Source organism: Plectrocnemia conspersa, unplaced genomic scaffold (genome assembly GCF_051122295.1).
Source record: "Plectrocnemia conspersa isolate PC_06_02 unplaced genomic scaffold, ASM5112229v1 ptg000009l, whole genome shotgun sequence".
NCBI lineage: Eukaryota > Metazoa > Arthropoda > Insecta > Trichoptera > Polycentropodidae > Plectrocnemia > Plectrocnemia conspersa.
This window is the reverse complement of record NW_028277173.1, coordinates 12,878,669-12,901,707: the sequence shown is the minus strand read 5'-3', so window position 1 is coordinate 12,901,707 and position 23,039 is coordinate 12,878,669. Positions and strand designations below refer to the sequence as shown.

General features: G+C 32.8%; 1 protein-coding gene and 1 non-coding gene across 9 annotated transcripts in view; both read left to right on the top strand.

Moving 5' to 3' along the window:
• The window catches only part of LOC148231944 (rho guanine nucleotide exchange factor 17), an 80,316-nt gene that overhangs the window by 14,590 nt on the left and 42,687 nt on the right, over positions 1-23,039 (top strand). For all 8 annotated transcript variants that reach the window (XM_088191697.1, XM_088191696.1, XM_088191695.1 and 5 more), the window contains 3 exons: positions 8,982-9,076; positions 11,991-12,177; positions 19,960-22,189. In XM_088191697.1, coding sequence (XP_088047823.1) covers positions 12,041-12,177; positions 19,960-22,189 — 2,367 coding nt within the window. In that variant the 5' untranslated portion in view covers positions 8,982-9,076; positions 11,991-12,040. The remainder of the gene's footprint in view (positions 1-8,981; positions 9,077-11,990; positions 12,178-19,959; positions 22,190-23,039) is intronic.
• On the top strand, positions 8,299-8,438 carry LOC148231945 (U4 spliceosomal RNA). The gene has a single exon (XR_015810890.1). It is a non-coding gene; the product is annotated as a U4 spliceosomal RNA (small nuclear RNA).

Here is a 23,039-nt window from a genome sequence, read left to right as displayed (position 1 = left end):
ACTGTTTAAAATAGATCGCTCGATAAAGCGACGCCGAGAGACGAAGAGGTTTTGTGCTTCGGCCAGGATTCTTTCATCAGATTACCGGACGCCACTGTGTCTGTCCGAGTTAACTTCTTCACTGACGTGAATCGTATTTTGTAAAACATTAAAAAGCATAGAGAGTTTTAATTCATTTGTATATAGACTATTCCAAAAGTAAAGACCTCAATGCATTTGGTGAGCAAGCTGTAAATGTGTCAAAATCAGTTCTGGACACATATTAATATTATGTATAAAGTAGCCAGTTTTAGTGGCTTTCTATTCATTTTTTTATGAATGTAACTTTATTTTGCTACAGCAGTAAGTACCATGCGCTAAGCCCACCAGGCATAGGAATTGACACGGTTATTAAAAACGCACACTGTAAGCTTAACGCTGCTACGACTGTCATACCACGAAACACCAGTGTTACATATCAAGTTTGAAAATTTGCTTCTATTTTTATTAGCCTTGTTTTTCCTTTATGTACAATATTTCCAAACAATTATTGGAATACTATATATTAACTTTTAGAACGATTCATAATTTTTAAGCTTCAATGCCGCAGTTTTCAACTCATATTTCTTGTGAGTCAGCGTCGAAAGTTTAACGCACGCCAAAATAATGCGTTCAACGCCATATTTTACACACGTTCGCACGTATCAAATCCCTGGATGCAATCAAGGCCGATAAATATATGTCAAGATTTTTTATAGCTTATGTGTCGCTGATTGAGGGTTATTGCGCGCAAATCCAGTTACGATCATATAAGCGTACATATCGAGAGTACAATAACTCTTTTTTTCTCATGAGCCTGAGTCATCGCCGAATATATCCTACGTCGATTCTCGATAATTCGGGACTTGTTGCCCCGAAATACTTTCGCACAATAGTCAAGGTATGCCAATATTTATTTATAAAGAGAGATTTACCGACACGGTTGACTTTTTTCGTGACTTTCCCGTGAAGCATAAGGTGGTGATTTAAATCGGACGCGTTCCAAAATTAACGCACCCAACGACGATGGGATCGGATTGAAAGGAATCTGAAAATATAGGACCGAAATATTATGTTTGCATTCCAAACTGGATATTAACACCTTCTTCTACCAATCTTATAATAGCTTTTTCACAAACAACGATAGCCATTGTTAAATTTATTTGTTAAGCATTCTAGATACCTACTTTTAGACGTGCCAAGATGATCATGCAGAATTATTAATATAGTTGTTTAAAATGCATCATATTTATTACAATTTTTTTATTCTTTCGTGTTAGTGTTATCGTAATAACGTGTCGCTAGAATATGAGCAAACAACACAAAAAAAAAACAATTAAATACGATGTTTGAGAGCACTGTGCGTGAATGACATTATTTAAAAAAAAATCTGATTTAACAGGTTTTCCCAAAGCATCATGATAGCCATTATATAAAAAAGTATACCATTAAATAAACAATTATGATGCACAGCTAAATTTGATACTACCAACCCACGTAACCTTTTACAGATTTTCATAGCTATCGCCGATAATATACTTGTTTCTGGCAAGTTCGTTGAGAAGATAGGTGGCTCGTATAAAAGGGTCAATCAAGACCCTAAATTTCTTCTGGAACGGCACTACCAAGTCATCGACGGAAGTAGTTCTGCTCAAAACTCCCCTGCCTAAAATGTAAGCGAATAGCTCTATAAAATGTAATCACGTGACACTTGATGCTTAATCATCGACAATCGACTCTAAGAATTTCTATAAAGAGATTTTTCGGGTTTCTAACCCTGAGGGATGTTATTATATTACATATTGCGACGGACTGTGATGGGGGAGATAGTTATTCTCCGATCGGTAGTAGAGAAGCTGGCGTGGGGATGATGTCCGTGGAAGATTCTTAGAGTTCTGGTTGGTGTGGCAGCAACAGTACTGCGGAAATTGATCCTTCTTTGCTGCAGTGTTCGTATGGTGGAGTCCCCCACAGGATGTGAGCGTCTATGACAGTATATTGTTTACGGGCGGACAGGCGTCTGCTAGTCTCTTCGAGTGTCTGCCGGTGTCTGTCCTCTCCTCAGTGGAGACCAAGCTTAAGTATTCAGGACTGAAAAGCTTCCTGACCAATCACAATCATTTAGCGATTATCTAGACATTTGCTTGATGGACATCTCTGAGGCAAATTGTGCAACGGGAATGTTGTGGCCTTACGGTGCTTTTTGTCTTCCGGTGATATATTGTTCCAGTGACCGTTTCGTAACAAAGAAATAATCATTCAATGCACCGGAGAATCCTTGCGTATAATTTATGGGAAACTATTTAGTTCTAGTCGTATCGAGGGCTTTGTGTGGCACTATTATCTAATTTATCCTTATTGATGAATGTACATTTTGGTCAAAGCCATTACCGTGAGTTTCAAGAATGGGATCCTCCACATATTTTAGCATTAATTTTTTTTTGATACACATTTTAAAGATATTTAAATGCCGATGGGAATAAAACGAAATTTGCGATTTTCTACTTTTGTTTGCGGCCTAGATTGCAACGCAATATTCTATATAATTGAAAATAAAAAAAAAGGAAATTTCCGTCGGCTTCCACGTGCGTAAGTATTTGTAAACTTTGATATAAATTTACAAGTTAAAAATGATATCATGAGTAAAAATGACAGTTATCCCGCCGGTTACAGATACGAGAATGCATTCGTTCGTTAACGGACACCATAGCCGTGATCGGACAGCATCACATTGAACCGGAACCTTAAAGAGAAAGTATATAGTTCAACTTTATTCCTTTTATTGAATGATTACAATGGAAGATTTTAATCTACGAGTGATGATATCGGTGCAGAAGGATGAGCGTAATGAGCATGACACGATTATGCCATTTGACCACTTGACCACAAGTAACGATCGTCTTTAAATTGTTTCTCGCTGAGAAACCATTGCGTTAAATTAATGCTATTACACACAAACTAAGCGATGAATTGTTGAGCTCTTTCTAGACCGTTGAAATATTTATTCAATTAAGTAAATAACCGACTTTCGTAGACAGATTTCTTTTGATGATTTCCTTTCCATTCGTCGCCTCTATAATACTAGAACTCTAGATGCAAATCAAACAACGTATATTTAAATTTTATAGTGCATACATACGTTTTGTGTTGCTAAACAATGAACGTTGCAGAGTTGTACTTCAAAATACGACTTTCACTTTTGAGAGTCATGAGGCAATTATTAACATCCCGGATTTGAGATACAAAAAATAATATAAAATATTTCTGGCGAACATTTGATAGATCGTAAATTGTATAAAGATTTATTGTATTGCTAGTGAAACATTTCGTTTTCACAGATAAGGCGTTGTTCAAAACCTTTAAAACTTTAATTGCTGTTCCGTTTCTAAATATATTTGCAATCATTCGTTTTATTCGATTGAAGATTTATTTTATGATGTTAATTAATATACATATAATACTTACGAAAGATATTCAGAAAGTAAAAATAGAAGACTAGAAAATTTGATTAACATCAACGCCGTTTCTGTTAGGATCCACACGACACAGCCACAAATTCAGCTTGTATTTTGTGTTTAATAAAACCGCGTTAATTCCTAATCTCGCCAATAATAAAATTTATTTGGGGATCCCTTTGTTTTGTTCACACAAATTCGTCACCTTTTTGTTTTTGTTTTAATGCAATGATAATATAAACAGGAAAATAGTTTTCGACCATTCATTGTCATTGTCACCAATGAACTCATTAAAAATATCATAAAAAAATCGTTTTGATGTGCGTTTGATGAACTTTATGAACAATGGCAAGAAGTGTCTATTAATGAAACTGTTATCTACGAAACGGTTACCGAAATATTGGACTATCAGATCAAAGGTATGTTTGATGCTAAGCTTATATGATAGTAATAAACTTATATGATGTTGGAATCAAGAAGCTCGTTATAAGGCTCGCAAAATTTTATGTTAAAAAAAAGCTATAAATTAAATTGTTCTAGAAATATTTTCTGGACTCTTCAAATATGTTTTCTTATTACAATCCAAAAAACTCGTTCGAGCTTACAGATAAGATTCGTAAAATTAAATTAGATTTTTTTATGTTGTTGTTTAAATTTGTAACTAAATTCAACACGCTACTTAGCTTTTTGAGATGTGAGACCTTGCGTATCGCGCTTTTTATTTCTCGCATCTCTCTCGCCAATGTTGGGGTCATTGTCTCGGGCGTAATCTGGACCTTATCTCAGCCACCGCAGACTTTTCAGCTGCGTCGTCCGTGATTCAAACTTGTGATTTATTATTTTTTCGTTTGTTTGTTGCTAGGGGAATAAATGTTTGTTTAAATGTATTTATATTTGTGTGATTTTTCAAAATTGAATCTACCTTGCTTTAAAACGTCGTCTCTTTTATTCAAAGGTATTTTTCTTATATTTTCGATTTCAATTGCTTCTTTACATTTTTATACAATTAGGTTTTTAATTTGCCTAAGTTTTTGGTTGTATGTAAATTTAATTTGTATGTATATTTTTCATTAAGCTATTATATCGCGTTTTTATGCTCAATTTTTCGTTGTGAAATCCTACGGTTTGTCTGATCAATGTAAATTTTGTCATAATTGCCAAAAAAAATTGTATACTCCTTCTGATTCAATGTAAATTTTGTCTTTAACATTCAGTAGAATGGTTCCTGTTTTATTATGAGATTTTAAAATTGTCTTAACACCCTCTTTGGAAAGGACCCACCCTATCTTTTCTGATATCGCTCGAATATATGATGAATGTGATTCATTAAATTTTACATTTTTATCAATTTTTTTATTCTTATATTAGCCACTTAATTTTAATGCTTCTTTAATATTTTAGATATTTATTATATATTTATTTAATAATTTATACATCAAATATTTTTTCATGTCACTTACTATGTTAATAAAAAAATAAAAGATACATGTTTGGTTAATATTTATATTTTTACCTCTCCTTTTTATGTTGGTGTTAAGTTGAAAGATAAAAAAGTCGTGCTCATATAGGTGTAGTATTTACAAAAAGGCTTAACATGCAACAGTATCCTGCAGAGATGGTTAATCGAATCACGTTATTTTGATAACCTATATATATTACAATATGTAAAAAATATATTTGTGTAATATTTTATTAATATTTTTTTAAATAAAGCCGAATTATTATTGTACTTATCGTAAAAGCAATTTAACCTTCAATTAAAAGTGTTGATGCAACTCGAGTCATTGTACAAATTTGCAGCACCGTAAATATTATTCTATTCCGACGCAGATATGAAATACTTCACATTCTTCAGCGTATGATGATTTCATTGTGTGCGACATAAATGCTTAATGTTTGTCTTTGCAGTTCTACATTTTATTTTTATTTTATTTTCCCAAGACAAAACATTGCTTGAATAACAGTCAACGATTAAACAGTCTTGTTGAGATATCTTAAATATTTATTTCATACATAATTGATGTTTCATAAAAGTTCTCATAATAATGCTACGTTAATGTTGATAATAAATATTGTTGCGAAATTAAAATAAAGTTTAAGCACCTCATTTAACTTAAAAAAAATGCCACCATTCTTGAAACGCAATTCAAAGACAGTTGTATAAACAATGTTACATTTTCCATGTCCGAATTTGCATTTAGGTTATACTGAAGTCACTCCATTTTATCTATATTTATAACTGATGTGTTACGAATAAAAAATCGCTACATTTGTTTTAGTAATTGCGATTAATGCATAAGCCGATTAACTATTTTTTTTCACTGTTGTAATCTGGCAATTGGCAACAAAATCGAACATTTTTTATTGTTTGATTAAGATTGATCCGTGACAGTTTGGCCTGCAAAAAGTAGATGAAACAACTTTGACAGTTTATGCACGTATAAGATGCTCAATTAATGACCGTTATTTATATTAATTAAAAATATAATCATATACTTTCTACTGATACAAGAAATTGCACCAAATAACAGTAATAGATACAGTTAAGAGGCAACGATGATTTTTGAGGGATTTGCTTTCAAGATTGTTTTGGCACTTTGTTCTGTCTAGCAAGATTTTTTGGTTTCTGCTTCTTTACAATGTGAAATTATCTATAATTAAAAATGAGTAAGATACATTTCGCATTTCACTATTTGTAAATATTTAGATTATGTTTTGCCGTCTACTTTTTGACGCCCACGGTGACCACCCAAAGCGAAATCACTATTTTAATTTAATTAATAAATATGTTAAGCTCATTAATTTATGTAAGCGCTTTTTTCATATCACTTATTGTATTTTGCATCATACTAAGGGCCAAATTTTTTTAATATTAAGGAAAAAAATATAATTTGATTTACATTATTGGTAGATTGAAAACATCGCAGCCTAACATAAAAGGAATTAATATATAGCTTTTTATATTATTTTTCAACATAGTACACTTGGTACATCAATGCTGTAATGTCAGTCTTATAAATACTCCGTTACGGCTGCTAAAACTTCTTCGGTAGACGAAACTCGTTGCTTTTCAGTGTTTTTTGAGGTACAGAAATAGATCGAATTCTGATAGATTATACGAATGTGAAGAAGGGCTTTAATTCAAAGCTGCACCGACAAATTTCAGCCTTCGAAACTGCTGTTGTGCTAGATAGAACATTATCCTGGTGGAACAGCACAACTTTTGTGGCCATTTCATGTCATTTTATTTTACTTCTTCATTAGTTAGTGTGATATTATTCTATTGTGATTTAACACTTATTTAGACTAATAGTAATGAACACATGTTTCATCGTTATTAACAAATCATTTTATGAATAAATCATAATAGTAAGCTGGACGACGCCTAGAATTACTGCTATAAATATTTTGACTTCCTTCAAAGGAGATGCTAATAGCCTCTAATTTTGTCAATGATTACAGTTTAAACTCAGCTGCCCAAATTTGAACCCATGTTGTGAAATTTATGTCAATGAACGCAGAAAGCTTGATTTTGATTTTGCCTCCAAATATCTACGATAATAATTATAATGCATTATTGTCAGAAATAATTAGTTTAAAAAATCATGCAATAGAATTAATTCCAGATCTCAAATACAGTCATAACCAAATTTGGATATTGCGTCAAGGATAATTGTAACATTACCGGTCACTGTAGCTTCTGCTGAAAGAGGCTTTAGTAAATTAAAAATTATAAAAACCTATTTAAGATCGTCACTTTCTCAGAAAAATTATAAAATGAACGTGATTTTACAACAGAGCAAAAATTTGCTTAAAAAAAGCAGGAATAGTTATATTAAATAAAACAAATTTGAGCAAGTGAGTTTGAACCACCGAAAATTTTTAAATTAAATAACTGAAATTTTTATAATATTCTGATTTATTTTATGTGACGATCTCAAATATATTTTTATAGCCTCTTTGATGTAAAAAAAACTTTATAAGTATATAAAATACAATTTTAATTATAAAATTAGTTGAAAATGAATATTCAATTCATTTTATTTTTGGTATGTTCAAAACTTTATATTTTTATAAATATTGTACTATTACTGTGTTCTATGGGATATTTTTTATATAATGTGATTATCAATAAGTCCATTTTCTTTACAAATTTGAGTAATATCTTATATTTGCAGAATATTATATTTATTGAAAGTAAAAAAAACACATAGTTGATATTTTGCCTCAAAATGTCTAGTCCAGGCGTTGTGGTACAGATATTTTATTGATGTAATCAACATTTTTTTCAATATTATAACATATTTTAAAAATGTATTTAGATTCTATATTAAAAATATGGTTGGTATTGTCAATAAAATATAATTTACAATAATGTTTAGTTGACATGTTAGTGCAATATTCAATATACATAGTATATTAAATTTCAATACTAATAACAATGACAAGAACATGTTAATCGTTTTTTTTATTTTTTATCATTATCCATTATTCTCACTTAAACACTTATTTTATTATTTTTATATTATTATATTATTAAAATACATGTAAATTTGCAAATGTCTAAACTACTGTAATATAAGTTACCATGTTTTTTTTTTTTTTTTAAATTTTATTTTATATATTTTTTAAATAATTTCAATAATAATAAAATATGCATACACATATTATTAAACATATATAGAAAATATATTATACATTATTAAATAATAATATTTTTTATTCATTTTAAAACCGACCACTAGATGGCAATACTTACCTTGGATCCTCGCAAGTACAATATATGCGAACTCGTATATATAGGGAGGTCGAGTCTCCCTAAGTTAACTTTGCGCAGCGGCGATATCGTAACCAATGAGGTTTATCCGAGGTGCGATTATTGCTAGTTGAAAACTTTTACCAATACCCCGCCAAGTGGACGTGAAATACCGTCCGCTACGGCAATTTTTGTAAGCCTGTAATGGGCTTCTTTATAAAAATCAAAATAAACGGAATGACTATGTTTCACAAAATGAATATTCCATGCAAACTTTTGGATCTGCACGAAGGAATGACAATGCCGAATACAATCTGTATTGATTACAAAATTATGTGATACAATGAACCGTCTTCAATAAAATTAAAATGAAGGGGAGTTTATAAAACCGGTTTCTTATACAAATAAATTAAGGGAAGTCAGAACCCAGGGGTTGTAAATAAAAAGAAGGGTATTATTGTACTCGTATATTTCTACTGCTTCACCGAAAGGTCGCCTAAAACCAATACATATAATATTTTTAAATTATATGCTTATATGAATCGCGCAGTGGGAATAATTAGTTTTTTCACATATAATAATTTTCACAATTATTTTGCGTAACAAAACATAATATTTATCTCTATTGTAGTGAGAAAAATCTCATAAACACTAATACGCTTGAAGAGAATTAGAATTTATTTAATCTTTTATGTATATGTTATGTTATATAAAAACAACATATTTTTTAACAAGCATCATATTTGTTTCAGAATCAACGACGAGGAAACAAGAAGCAAGCACGTCAAAACATTTCATCGCCAACACATGGGGGTGGTTAACCCATTCGGTCGAGACCTACTTCTTGGTAGTATTTTCAATATAATTAGTATTTTCAATATAATTGGGATATATCAAACGTTTTTATTATTGCGGCGAAAGAACATTTTTTATTCGGGTTATTATTATCAAAATTTAGCACCTATGCGGAACTTATTTTAATACTGTAGTAAAATATGGCTCGTATTATTCGGGTCCAGAATTTATATTAAATGGTAAGAATTATTTTTTACTGTTGGCATTAGTGTTGTTATTGCTGTATTCAATATTATATGGTCAGTATTTATAAATCTTGATCGTTATACACCGGTCAGTATTAAAGCTGTATAAATAATGAATGGTCAGTATTTATAGAGAATAGCCTGTATTTATAATATATGATCTGTATTTTAACCTCAATGTTAGTTTTATGTTGATAGATGATCAGCATAATACATGGTCATTATCAATGTGTTTTAGGGCCAACTCGTTTGGTTGGACACGCAACATCGATTTTAAAGTTGGGATTTTACAATGAAGGAGATAATCGGGAACATTAGTCAAGATGTTCATCACTAAAAAAAATCGTATATCCGATTTTATATTGCTCATATCAGAAAATATAGGTTCAGCCAAATATGTGGAGCCAAAACAAGACATTACTATGGACATAAAATATTAATCATTTCGAAATTTGATTATTTCCAATTCTAGTTTATTTTGATTTGCTTAAAATATTATAGAGATTTGACTTGAGATTTACACTAAGTTGATATATTTGTCATAACCAAGTTTTGGCCATAACGAAATCTAAATTTAAATAAGCCCCAACAGTGTTACATTATTTCTCTGTTTGACAGATATGTATGTTCCACATATGTAGCAAAAAGTGTCAACCGCGGTCTTGCACTGTCTTGAGCTGGCCTTGAACATTTGCCTGATTTTACATATTATTTTGCGGGTTTCTAAGTGTACTTTCTCACTGAACTGACAATCGGTCACGAGGTATCCGTTAGTTGACAGCAATGTTGCCAATGTAAAAAAATAAAGTATTATAGTTTAAAAAATATTGCATGATATGTGCAAAAATGAAAAATTGTAACCTAATTTTTATAAAATATATATAGGTACCTATATGACGTGTTAGGTTCGTTTTCGAATTTATCTTTGCATAATACATTAAGATGATGTATTGTTATGCAATTTATAAAATGTTGGTTCTTCTAATTAGAGAGGGCTCTTAATAATTTTACAACGGCCGTATAATTATATAATCAACGTCCGTGCGCAGCGTTGTTTTAAATGAATTCAAATTTAGTTTTTTCGAACATAAACACGTCGTTTTACTTTATAAAAAGGAATAAACATGTCAATTCACATCTGAAGTATTTTTTATATTCATGAAAATTAGAATATTTGTTGAACATTCAGCGTAAATTGTAAACCATCTGCGCCTGGGCGCTGCTCGCCATGTCATTCAGGTTCACGTGTTTAATTGGCGAAGATTAAATTAAAAACTTTATATTTTTTATGTGAAAAAGTTTTCTGTAACGATAACATCAAGCCTGCTGAACTACAGGAGCATGTAAAAAAAATCATCCAAAATTCATTCAAAAAAGAAAAATTGCACAGTTGTGTAGGTTTGCAATCCACTTGTCCAAGACTATTTGCCAAATTACGCAGAGACATCATTTGGAAGGAGGGGGAGGGGAGGCAGGAGAGGGCATTTGCATCTGCCAGAATTGTCATTTAATGAAAAAAATTAATATAAAAATAATAGATATAAAAATTGTTGTTATTATTAAAATTGATATAATTATTTAGATTACTTAATTTAAAATTAATTTTTATTTTTAATAAATATTCACTTCATCAATATATAAAGATAAATAAAAATAATCAGATCACATCTACGAAATGTCAATATCAAATTGTAATATGAATTTTATTAAAATGACTGGCCAACTTTTGCCTCCCTACCTCCTAGAAAAAAAGCTGAAATTACGCCTGAGAACCTTTCATTTCTATCGCAAATTCCTTTGTTGTAGTCAGGAAAATATATCTGAGCGTTTTAATTGCGTTGGAAAGGAAATTTGAACGTCATATCGCTAGCGATGAAATAATATTTGTTGTGCATTGTGCCGATATTTTAACAACAAATCAAGCTATTTATTTTTGGTTGTTATGATAAAACATTTTAACTAAATTTAAAGCGATTGCATTGTAAGAAATGGTAAGAATATGTTAGTTCTCTTCTTTTAAGTAATATAAAAAGGAATTGTGTTTTAAAAACGTTTTTCTTTTGCATGATAATAACTAGTTTACATTTCGCCAATTTATGATATTTTAATCTTAAGCGCTTTGATGATAATTAATTGCGTAGCACAAAACGCAAACAAGAAAACCCAGGTTGTCAGCCGCCATCGCTTCCGCGCCAACGCTTTCTTATTAAAACCGTAAACGGAATTATGCGAGCTTAACCGCGGTGTCACTCAAACCGTTTTAACTAAGACATTATGCATAAATACATACCCATAAAATAAGAAGAGGGCATATTAAAAAATCTTATCGAAGTCTATTTTCGAGGCGTTTTAACGGCGTAGCGGACTTGGAACGCGTTCAGAAAAACGTATGAGAGGATCCATAAACTGGTCCTTGACACGCGCGGCGTTCATTCATTAATTTATTTCGCCTTTTTCATTCATCGAAAGCGTAACAGGTGATTTAGAAAGTTTATTTAATTAATTAACTAAATGCGCACGCGCGTTTGCCTGTCATGACGACTTTGTAAAATGACAATTAATTAACCTCAAATTTGAAATGTAACTATCAATATTATATTATCTTATTTGATTGTTATTATATCGGTATAAAATGCTTTTATCGATAATTTTTGGTACAATTGTTTTACTGTTTATTATTAAATAGCAGCGTGGTTGTAATTTGAATTTTCGTTTTGACAGTTGAGTGTTTGGAGCTATGAGGTGATGGAACAGTCATCTGCTTTACCGACATGTCGTCCCGTTCGCGGTCGCCGCCACTACTGCCGCCAAGCGGCTTAAATGGGAAACCTCAACGAGAAAGCTTACTGCCGAAGCCGAAAGATGTCGATGTATCTTCGATCGTCGATCCAAATTCCCAATGGAATAGGTATACAAACTATAATTTTAAATACGTTTAGCTTTACTTTAAATACTTAACATAATATATACAAAGGGCTTAAGTTTGTTTTCAATGTAAATACACAAATATATACATGTAATAATTGTAAAGTGCTTGGAAAAGTACAAGCAAAGTTGCACACCAGTAAATAAATATTTGTTTATTACAAATCTGACTTGACAGGTTTCCCAAATGTGCATGACATTCTTTTTACATAATAGTTACTTAAACATTTCATACAAATACATATGAATATGCTACAATGAATTTGTATTACCAGTTAAGTCATATTTTCACTTGCGTTTTATTGAAATCATATCCGAATACATTTTTACCTGTAGATATATATTATACATATATTTACTAGCGGAAATATAATTTTACTGATAGGTGCTAGTGAAATTATATGCTACTCTAAACTGTCATTGAAACTTAATTTTATAATTGTGAAATATTAATTTGCTGTTTAAACCCAAACCTAATCAAATGAAAGTTCTAAAACTGTATATAAATTCAAATTGAGTTTCAATGACAGTTTAGAGCAGCATATAATTACACTAACGTCTATTAGTTATTTATAAAACATAGTTATAAAATAAATGTTCCGAACGGACATATACCGAGTCATACGCGCAGTTAATAAATACAGTTTCACTGATATTGCACAGGAAAATTATAAATCAATTGTTTGATACATGTTAACAGTTCTGTTTAGTAAAATTATATATATAATAGTGAAAATATAAATTCACTGTAACATATAATATATACATACATACATATGCCATAAATCTGCTAATATTTAAACATGTATTCATATTTATATATACATATACATATTATAATTACAAATATGCACAATATGTTTTGTAAAATTAAAAATACAAAACAAATACACATGATACTTCCTCAGCTCATTATATCTATCGCTTAAAACATTCAGCTTCTCAACGACCAGACACACTGCGTCTAGCTACAAGGAATTGAAATGCTAGATGGTTTGTTTAAGAATAGTGTTATTTAGCGCTGATATCTTGGCCGCAAATGTCAAGAATAAGGGGTGCAATCGAAACTCTCTATCGCACTCATACTAACACAAAAAAATAATAAAGTAAATAGATTGAGCTATTTTTAAAAATACGAGTAAGACGTATTTAGTATACTATTATTAATTCAACATTATAGAGGGAGGTTTTTGAGCCTCAGTGAGTGATCCAGTGTGGTACATTCTGGTAAAATTTAATTAGAGTAAATGTAATTGTTTTGAAGTTTGTGTATAAGTCATTGATCTTTGATTAATTACTGTTATGTAGCGATCTTTCTTGAAGCTTTTTCGTTTCTAGCTCAAAGTGAAAGGTCCTAGAAGGCGCATTGAAAATGCTGATTGACTGCTTAAGTAAAAATTTCGATGGTGTCGTCCGTGTCAATTTGGTGAGCTTCACTGGTTGTAAGCTTAAGGTCTGAATTGTAGCATAGTTCGAAGTCGGAAGTGAAAGCAGAAGTGCTTACTCTGACGTGGTATTTCTACTTTAATTAAATACAATTTTCATTACTCGGTGTCTTCTACGTTCCAATGGAGCAATTGTAGCTGATTTAAGCGGTAATAGAATATCTGCGTTTTCCATTTCGAAATAATATTATTCAACTTGAAAAATTAGTTAATAACAAAAATATTTTTATCATAACAAATGTCTGCGTAAACACTTTATATGTGAAATATTAGTGCTTGAGCTTCGGGCGGAATTTCTTTGCTTTTGACAAACAATATAATTCACATCTCACATATTGAAAACGTTTTTGCACCGGATTTTTTTCCTGTTAATCGCGTGACAAAAATAAATATGAAAGTATTTTAGTTTGTTCAAAGATATTTAGTAATTTACGTCGGATGGCGTAAAAGGCATTTTTCCTCACAAAATCATCAGTTACCCAAATGCATTATGTCTGGCCAAATATGTAATTCTTGTTTGTGTGATCCTTTGTTGACATTTGCTATCTTGTACTCGTGTGTGAATTATATAATAAATCAATACTGTTAGTGTGACAAAAATATATAGATGCCATTAAAAGAGTTAATTGCATAGTTTCAAAGTAGTCTGGCGATTGATTAAGATTGGATGCATATAATGCATTCATTTGATAGTTCATTTTGAATACTTTTACTGTATAAACTTATCCCTCGATAAACGCGGTTAAGAAAAAACAGTTTTTTAAAACTCTAAATTAAACATTTATGATTTCACACTTGTAGTGCGGCAGTGTATAAACGCATGAGTTAATAACTTACTCCCACTTCTTGTACTTGACTTACATATGGAACCTCTGCCACTGCCCATGCAGTGTGTCCTGAGTTGCTTTTGGAGTGCACGCGCATCACTGAAGATTTTGCTCGTTTACATTATATTTTGAAGAAATGTAAAATAAACGTGAATACTCGATCGTTTTATTAAAAAATTCGTTTACGATTTACGCGATATTTCCTGGAAGGTGATTATTGCGCAAATCGAGGGATGAGTGCATTTCGAAAATGTCAAATGACAGTATAACTTGTAGGCAGATTAATTGATCTTGTACTGTAGTAAATATTAATAATTCAGTATGTAGATTATTATTATAAATCGTTTTATTTTATTTTTTTTGTGAATAAAATATTCTTTTGTGCATCTATTTGAGAATAACTTATGACTTATATACATATATTTCTAATCTTAATAAAATGCAGTCTAGTTTAAGTAGTTAAATATGAATCGGTATTAAGATTGTAAAGGAACTGTGTAACATAGTAGTTAAGAAATGTGTCATTGTTAAAATGAAATGCTTATAATTAAAAATAAAAATATGTAATTTACTATTTTTTTTGTATTAGTAAACAAAGTTAAAAATGATCTAGCTTTGTTGAAAAACATTAAGAGATAACTATAGATTTCTATATATAAAAGTTTTAATAAAAACTTGGTCGCGAATATTCAATAATAAAACGTCGTATATTTTCCTTAAGTATTTTTAAGTCAAAACGGTAGATTAAAATAAGATTAACTCCAAAATAAACCAGTGGTGTAGCCCTATATATGTATAATTTGTATAATTTTGTATGCATATCTGAAAAATATAAAATATATGTTCATACATGCATAGATACTGCCTATTAGATTTTATTTTAATATTATTATTTCAAAAATTCTGAATAGCATTTGGAAATAATCTATTATACATTAGTTATCGGAAAATCGAAGCTACGCCTTTGATTTTACCGGTGAAAAAAATATATGCAGTAAGATGCGAAATATCTTATTAATAGTAGTCTCGATTTAATACATTCGCTAGATTTAAGGCGGGATTCATTCATGCGCGTTCAGAGTGTAGGATATTTCATATTTCCTAGTCTAAGAATTTGGTGGCAATTCTAAATTCGACACTGGGACGGTTTATTTTTACAAGTCGTAATATCTTCACTAGTGACGTATTAATAGTTTGCGCATAATACGATGACAGTCCAAGATTTTGCCGGCCGATTCATAAAAATTCCTTATGGCAGAAAAAACATCATCACGACCAATATAAATAAACGCGAGCGTCGTTCGATCTGTGGAATAATCTAAACAGGTGAATTAGATATCATATTTAGCACTTTTTGTATATAAATATTACGCAACGAAAATCTTATTTCGTCTATTATTTTTATGTTTAAATCTTTAGCCAATATTTTTGCATTTCTTAACAGAAAGTTATATAATACTCCCATTCTAGTAAACATTTTTAATAATATCGTCCTTATAGTTGAAAAATGATATATATTCAATTGCTTTGACTTTGACTTATATACGATTTTCTCAAAAAACAAAAAAACTGTATCTGTCGTCAATAAGTCCTTCTAAGTGCATTCATACATATTTTAGTTTCAGAAATAATATGTAAAATTTTATTGATGTTTATTTAATCTTTAATACCTCAATTTTTTTCACCTTATTTGAGGTAATCTATATGGTAAGACTTGCAAGGGTAAAATTAATTTTAGAACCTTTAAATATGTATTAAATGGACCGCTTAAGCAAATAAATTATTAATAAATCTTGTGTTTTGCAGCTTGTTAGTACGCGTCCACAATAGAGATTCTGAAGTCTCGACTATGTCAAAGTCTCGGGACTCAAGACTTTTGTTTGCTTATCAATAAAATTATAGGACTTTTATGATAAATATTTATATGTATAAAGGTATTAAGTGTTAAAAATGCCAACACGGTAATTTGCTAAAACAAATTTAGATAAAAAGGCGTATTTTTTAATACATTTTTTTAAGGAAATATATAATATACAATCACCCACAAAAAATATAAATAAATATTTTATTTTTGCTGAGAAAATTAAGCTATTAGAAATACTAATGAATTTAAAGCTAAATTAAATAGCCTGTGTTTGCAATTTTTATGATAAATATTTCTGCTATTATGAATACTCGCTCGTTTTCTGTCGATGTTTTATTGTCAGCAATGATTTATATAAATAAAAAAATTTCGCGTCCATTGTCCAGTTGATTGGAAAATCATAAACTCATTTAGTTTTTTCTTTTAAAATAGAGAAATCTTATGGTTGTTCGTGATTTGACTATTTAATTACTCATCCAGCGTATTCATTATCTTCAATTACTGCGATATCTGAACTATCTTCACTGGATAAAAATACGTTCTAATAATTTTTCTCCATATTTCAAATACATTTTTTTTGGAGGAATTCTCTAAATGATTTTTATTAGCAACATGGTTAGGCTTTTGTAAAAAATGTATTAAAAGCAATGATCTGCTTATTTCTTCTCAATTAAATTTTTTATTTCAGTCCTGCAAGCATTTCAAATGATTAAGTTGTATTAATCATTGTTTATGTGCATTAAAATATTATTTAAGGAATATACTATGTCGTAGTCTATGTGTGATGTATCCTAGTTTCGAATAATATAAAATCTAGCAACACCGGGTATTTCCGTTAGTAATAAATCAAATATTTGCTCGTGAAACTTACGTTTACAACTAGTGTTTATTCAGACTATTAAATGTCAAAGGGGACACAAATAATTAAAAAACACGAATTTCGTTTCAATATACGCACAAATTTATTTGTAATACAGACTATTAGTTTATATATTTACAATAAATTATCTACTAGGAATCTTTGTTATAGAAAATATTTTAACGAATTTAGAATATCAGTATGAATTACACAACCGTATTTTATTAATATATATATTGGTTAATTTACAGAAGTCAGTGGCATGGTGTGACTCATTAGGTTAATTTATATAAAAAACAATTTATGCAGCATTCATAAATTGAAACCTTTATAGTTTGAAACTCGTTATATTTGTCAGAATTTTCAAAGCCCTAGATTCACCAGAATCCAATAAATCTGGGGTTACACCTTAACCTTATCCTTAATTTTTAAAAAGACCCACTGGCAACCCCTTTCTTTTTAAAAATTCTCTCACTTCAGAACCCATTTTGTTTAGAACTAATCTACAAAGATCTTTCAATCTAGCTGTTATAATCAACAGTGATTTTTTAATTTTAGTTCTCTCGAATGCCCTTGGTTTTACTGCCAATAACCAGAAGTTCCAGATGTCTACTATATTTTTTTTTTAAATATGAATTAAGTATCAAAATTGTTCATGCATCAAGAGTGCACTAATATATAATTAAGGTACTTTCATTTTTTTTTAAATATTATTAATTTGTTCAATTGTTTATTTTTTATATAAAAACACATAATATATATTTTTACGTATATTATATACACATACATTAACTAGTATCTATTTTAGCATATTTTTTAATATCGTATAATTTTTATAAATACGTTTTTATAAGTTTTAATTCTCTCACTGTGTTTTACATTTAATTTATTGAAGTGTTCAGTTGGGGTATCTATTTTTAAATCACGGTGTAATATCGAGATGCGGATAAACCATGGAGTATTTGCTGCGATTCTTAACGAAATATTTTATCGGGTACTTACGAGTATTAATTATGCATCCCCAAACCAAGGAAGCGTGCGAAAATGCAGGTCTAATTATGGATTTAAAGATAAGTAATTTGTTTATATTTAATTTACTTTTACGACATAGTTTTGCTCTTATTGTTTTAGTTTTTAGAATAAGTTTATCTATATGAGATTTCTATGAAAGTTTAGATCTAAGGTGGACCTAACTCTATGCCGTATTTTGCCAGTCTAGAAAATTGCTATACATTTTAATCTTTACTAATTTATCAACTGCGAAGAATTTTTTTCTTCTACAAGAAAACATTACTGCAACGCTTTTATTGATATTTGCCGTGACTAGCCATTTATCGAACCATTTTACAATCTATCTACTGCTCGATAGAGATTTTTATAAAAACATAAAATAGTCGTATCGTCCGCAAATAAAGCGGTGATATCATTTCTGTGAAGTTAAGTTATAAAATCACTCGCAAATTTTGTGAATAGCAATAACTCGACCTGGGTTATTTCTTAACCAATTTTTAATGTCTTGCGCATAATATATCTAATATCCAACAATTGCATTTTATGAGTCGAGTATGGTGGCAAACAAACCATTGCTACATGGTTTTGTAGAGACAATTCAATAACATCTATATTTATTGTGTGCGAATATTGCCCGTCTAAAATCAACTAAACTGGAACAACTTCTGAAGGCATTGTAAAATTAATAAATGCTTCAACTATTTCATAAAAATGTAATGAAATACTATGAATTTTAATGAAATCGAAATATTGAAAAAAACGATCACTGACTAGCCAACTTTTGCCCTTCTTCAGCCTTGAAAAAGCTGAAAAAGACTAGACTAAAACTAGAAATTCTTGGGTTATCCTTAAAAAAATCTAAAAAATCTATCCCAAACATGGTTTTAGTTAATATACATTTACACCAGTAGATATATATTTCTACTAGCGAAAATGTAATTTAGCTAATACGTGCTAGTGAAATTATATGCTGTTCTAAAATGTCATAAAATTATTTGACAGTTGAGAAACGTCCATTTTCTGTTGAAACCCAAACCTAACCTAATGAAAGTTCCAAAATTAATTATAGTTTTTGAACTTTCATTAGGTTAGGTCCAAAATATTTCGAAATAAGTATAGACAGATATCTGTTTCATTTTAGGAACCTATCTCACATACGTTTTTATTGCAACCATGAGTGATTCGAATATGTGTGTAATATAATAGTAGATTTGTTGAAACATTTTCATTATTTATATACAATTATAAATTAATGTTGTGAAGTATATTCGTTGCAGAAAGTTATTCATGGGGTGTTCACTATTTTAACCAACACTCACTCGCTGCCGCTCGTTTGCACACCTTACTTGTACACATTTTAAAACGTATTTATGTATCAAAAATGAGTATGTATGGGCTGAATATATTTTTATGAGCACTGTTATTAGAATGATGAACAAATATAATAAAATAATTGTGTATTTTTTTATATTAATTTAAATAATATATTTCAAGGGTCACCAAACTATATTTTTTGTAATTTTTGCCTGCGCGTAATAATTTGTAAATATTTGTTAATAATGTGGATAATATGTTAAGTTAATTTTATATTGTGGGTTCTTTGAGATAATAATAGTTAATACGATATAATAGTCTTCTATAGTATAGCTCAATACGACGCACACATTAAAATTTTTGGGGACCCCTGTTATATGCCATCAGGTGAGATGGCGAAGCAAAAAAGTGTGGTGACTAGATGTTGAGGGTGTTCTTGTTGTAGGGCCGGAGCGTTCGTATCCGTGGGCGGCGTGCGGTACGGCGTGCGACTGTCGTCCGCTAAATATAGCGGCGGAGCCGGCCGGGCGCTCGTCGCTTGCTGCGGACAGTCTCGCGCCGCCTGCTGTCGCGGACGACGGCCAGCCGCGTCGACGACGCCGCCGCCAGCTCCGACGCCGGCCGCGCTGGACCGACTGCAGCGCTTCCGCCTCGGCGGACGCGCCGCCTCCGCCGACCGCCCGCGCTCCCACAAGGCGGAGCGCTTGCGAGAGCTCACCGAGAGGCTCATGGGCAGAGCGCCGCCTCTCGACGCCCCGACCCCTCCACCGCCTCTGCCGCCTCCCAGGCATCATCGTCTCTCCAAGACACCGCCGGTGTGCGCTGACCCTGCTCACTCATACGCGCACCGCACCGTACCCTTTCGCAGCGCATCTTTCTCGCAGGTAGACTTCGACGCTATTGACGGTAAATACACCAGACAACGCATCCGCCAGTGTGAATCCGACCAGAAAGACCTCAGTTCTACTCCGTCCGTAGACTCAGCCGTAGGTTCCGACGAAGGAGTTCCTCTAGGACGGGACAAACACTCTGGCACTAGATCGCTAACTCACCCACTACCAGGTCGCAGCCCAGGCGCCGACCCCGAACTCTACGAAGGCAGAAAGAGTCTCCAGCATATACCGGAGAGCGAAACTCTCCGAGAAACAAGAGAAGAGAGTGATCCTTCTCTGGCTGACAGTGCGCGGGCTCACAGCGATGCCGCCTCCCCTACAGAGGATGCGCTAGAACGCCTCTGTCCTTTCGAATTCCCGTTACCCGTAGAGCAGAAAAACCGCGCGGGGTGCGGTGAACCCGAGATAGACGCTTCGATAGAAACTGTCGACGACGAATCGTTTGAAACTCTGGCCCCTATTCCCGTGCCGGTCTATGAGTGCTCCGTGAGAGTGTGGTCCGGCGAACCTCCAAAGCGCCGCTCGTGCGGCGACACTGAAGACCGATCCCCAGAAGTGTCGGAGGGACCAGACGACGAGACTATCACGAGTGAGCAGGTGGAGAATCTGCTGGCCACGGTTCAAAACCCAAGCAGACCGCCTCCACCGCCTTCTGAGGAGAGACGGCGCATCTCAGACAAGTCCAAGAGGAGGAAAGGCATATATATCGCAAAGTGGCCCATCAGAGACGAGACAGGTGGGTCGATTCTGCCCGAGTCTGTTGACGCGCTAGACTTCGAAGCTACTCCAGCGTCGAGCGACTCGAGCGCGCCGCGCCGCGACGGATTGGATGCGGCTTTCGTGTGGAACGCTCCCCAAGACGAATCTCTGAGTCCTGACGGCGAAGATTGTGCGGCCGTCCCGTGGCCGAAACCCTTGACGCGACCGAGGTGGGATTCAAGACCCGCGTTGGTGTACCAAAGTTCAGAAGAAAAAGAAGACTTCGGTCCCGCTAAGCTCTGTGACGGAAAATGTAGACCTATCGTGAGGACGGACTCGCTGTCGGAGGGGGAGAGCGAAGCGGGTGGGCCGTCGACCCCGATTAGAGACAGGACAGCTTCTCCGTCGCCGTTTAATCCTTCAGATTTCTCGGATGGAGAATCTAGATGTCGCAAAGAAAGATGCTCTCACGTTCCTAGGCGTTATTCGAAGCGTCCTCTTAGAGGACCGTACGGACAGATGTTAGAAGCAGAGATGAAGAAGCCCGAAGTGGGTAAGCTATCGAAACACGACGAAGAGTTGAAGTTCTTAGATGAACTGGTAGCCGCACCTCCTCAGCGGTCGATCAGCCCCAACGTGAGTTCCAGTCGCACTTCCTTGAATTCTACGACCAGTTCAGTGGGAGCGTCCGAGCCCAGGTGCGCCGTTACCAGGACTAGGGGTGCCGGAAATTTATCTCTGGATGACACACAGTTGAAAAGTTCGTTCGGTCTGGGTCTCGGTGACCCTAAATCGGTCATACGTTCTTCTCCCAAACGTAAAGTGAGTGCTAACATACCGTATTCGGCGCCGAATCCCGCGACCTCGGCGTCGGACGCCGTAAACAAAGTGACAGTGTTCCATCAGAGGACTACTTCTAGTCCTTCCAAATTGGAAGGATTCGCATCCAGACAAAGCGGCGAGCCTAAGAGAAAACCTGAGGCGAGTGCAGAACTTCTAGCTGAGCTGTTGAGAGGCAGCTCCGAGAGGATATCGACAGACGCTTCCTTGGACGGCGTTCCCTTCAACGTGCAGAGATTTAAAGTGAGCTATTCATTATATTTATTTATATTTTTAAGTCGACCCATTTCCATATTTATGAATATTAATAAATTAACAAATGGCTTCTAGAGAGATCATCAATTTGAGCGTGACGAAATGATCTTTTTAATATTAATATATTGAGTGTTAAAAGTGATTCATATGCCCCGCGTTCCATTCCCGAGTATTCTTGACCGAGTAAAATAACACTCGAAACTGATGGGTCAATTAACCCGGTAATAAATCATCGACTCTTTTCATCGCGCGATGTAAAATTTATGTGCAAATCGTAACGAAATCGATACGCGTTATTATGTTGTGTGAATAAAATTGTCGCAAAAATCGTGCCGAAGTTTTTAAAAGCTCGCGCTCCATGTAAATAGACCGTTCAAAATGTTTCTGAACTTTTTGGATATTATCATTGTCTCCGTTGCATTCAATGAATTTTTAAATTAACTTTTTTAAATAGGCGTTTAAAAGATCGCACATACACAGCCATGTTTTAATCGTGATAAATATTATTGTGTTCGTTTTTTACCTTTGTGATGCATTGGAGTAACATGTTAATAAATAAAAATAAATTATATTGAAAAAATACAATAATAAATCGTATATACCGTCTACATAAGACAAAACCATTAAGTCATTCAGGATTTATATATGCACGAAAAACAGATTTTGTTGTCGGGACAGAGAACATATTTGATTTTCGATAGTCAGTATCACTTTTCTTATAAAATCCTCCCCTAATAACTTATTACTATATATTTTCCATTCAGAAGTTGGAAAACTTAACAGCGTGTTTAAATTTTCATATTTGTCAAAACGGTGTACCACAATTACTTGTTTCTGA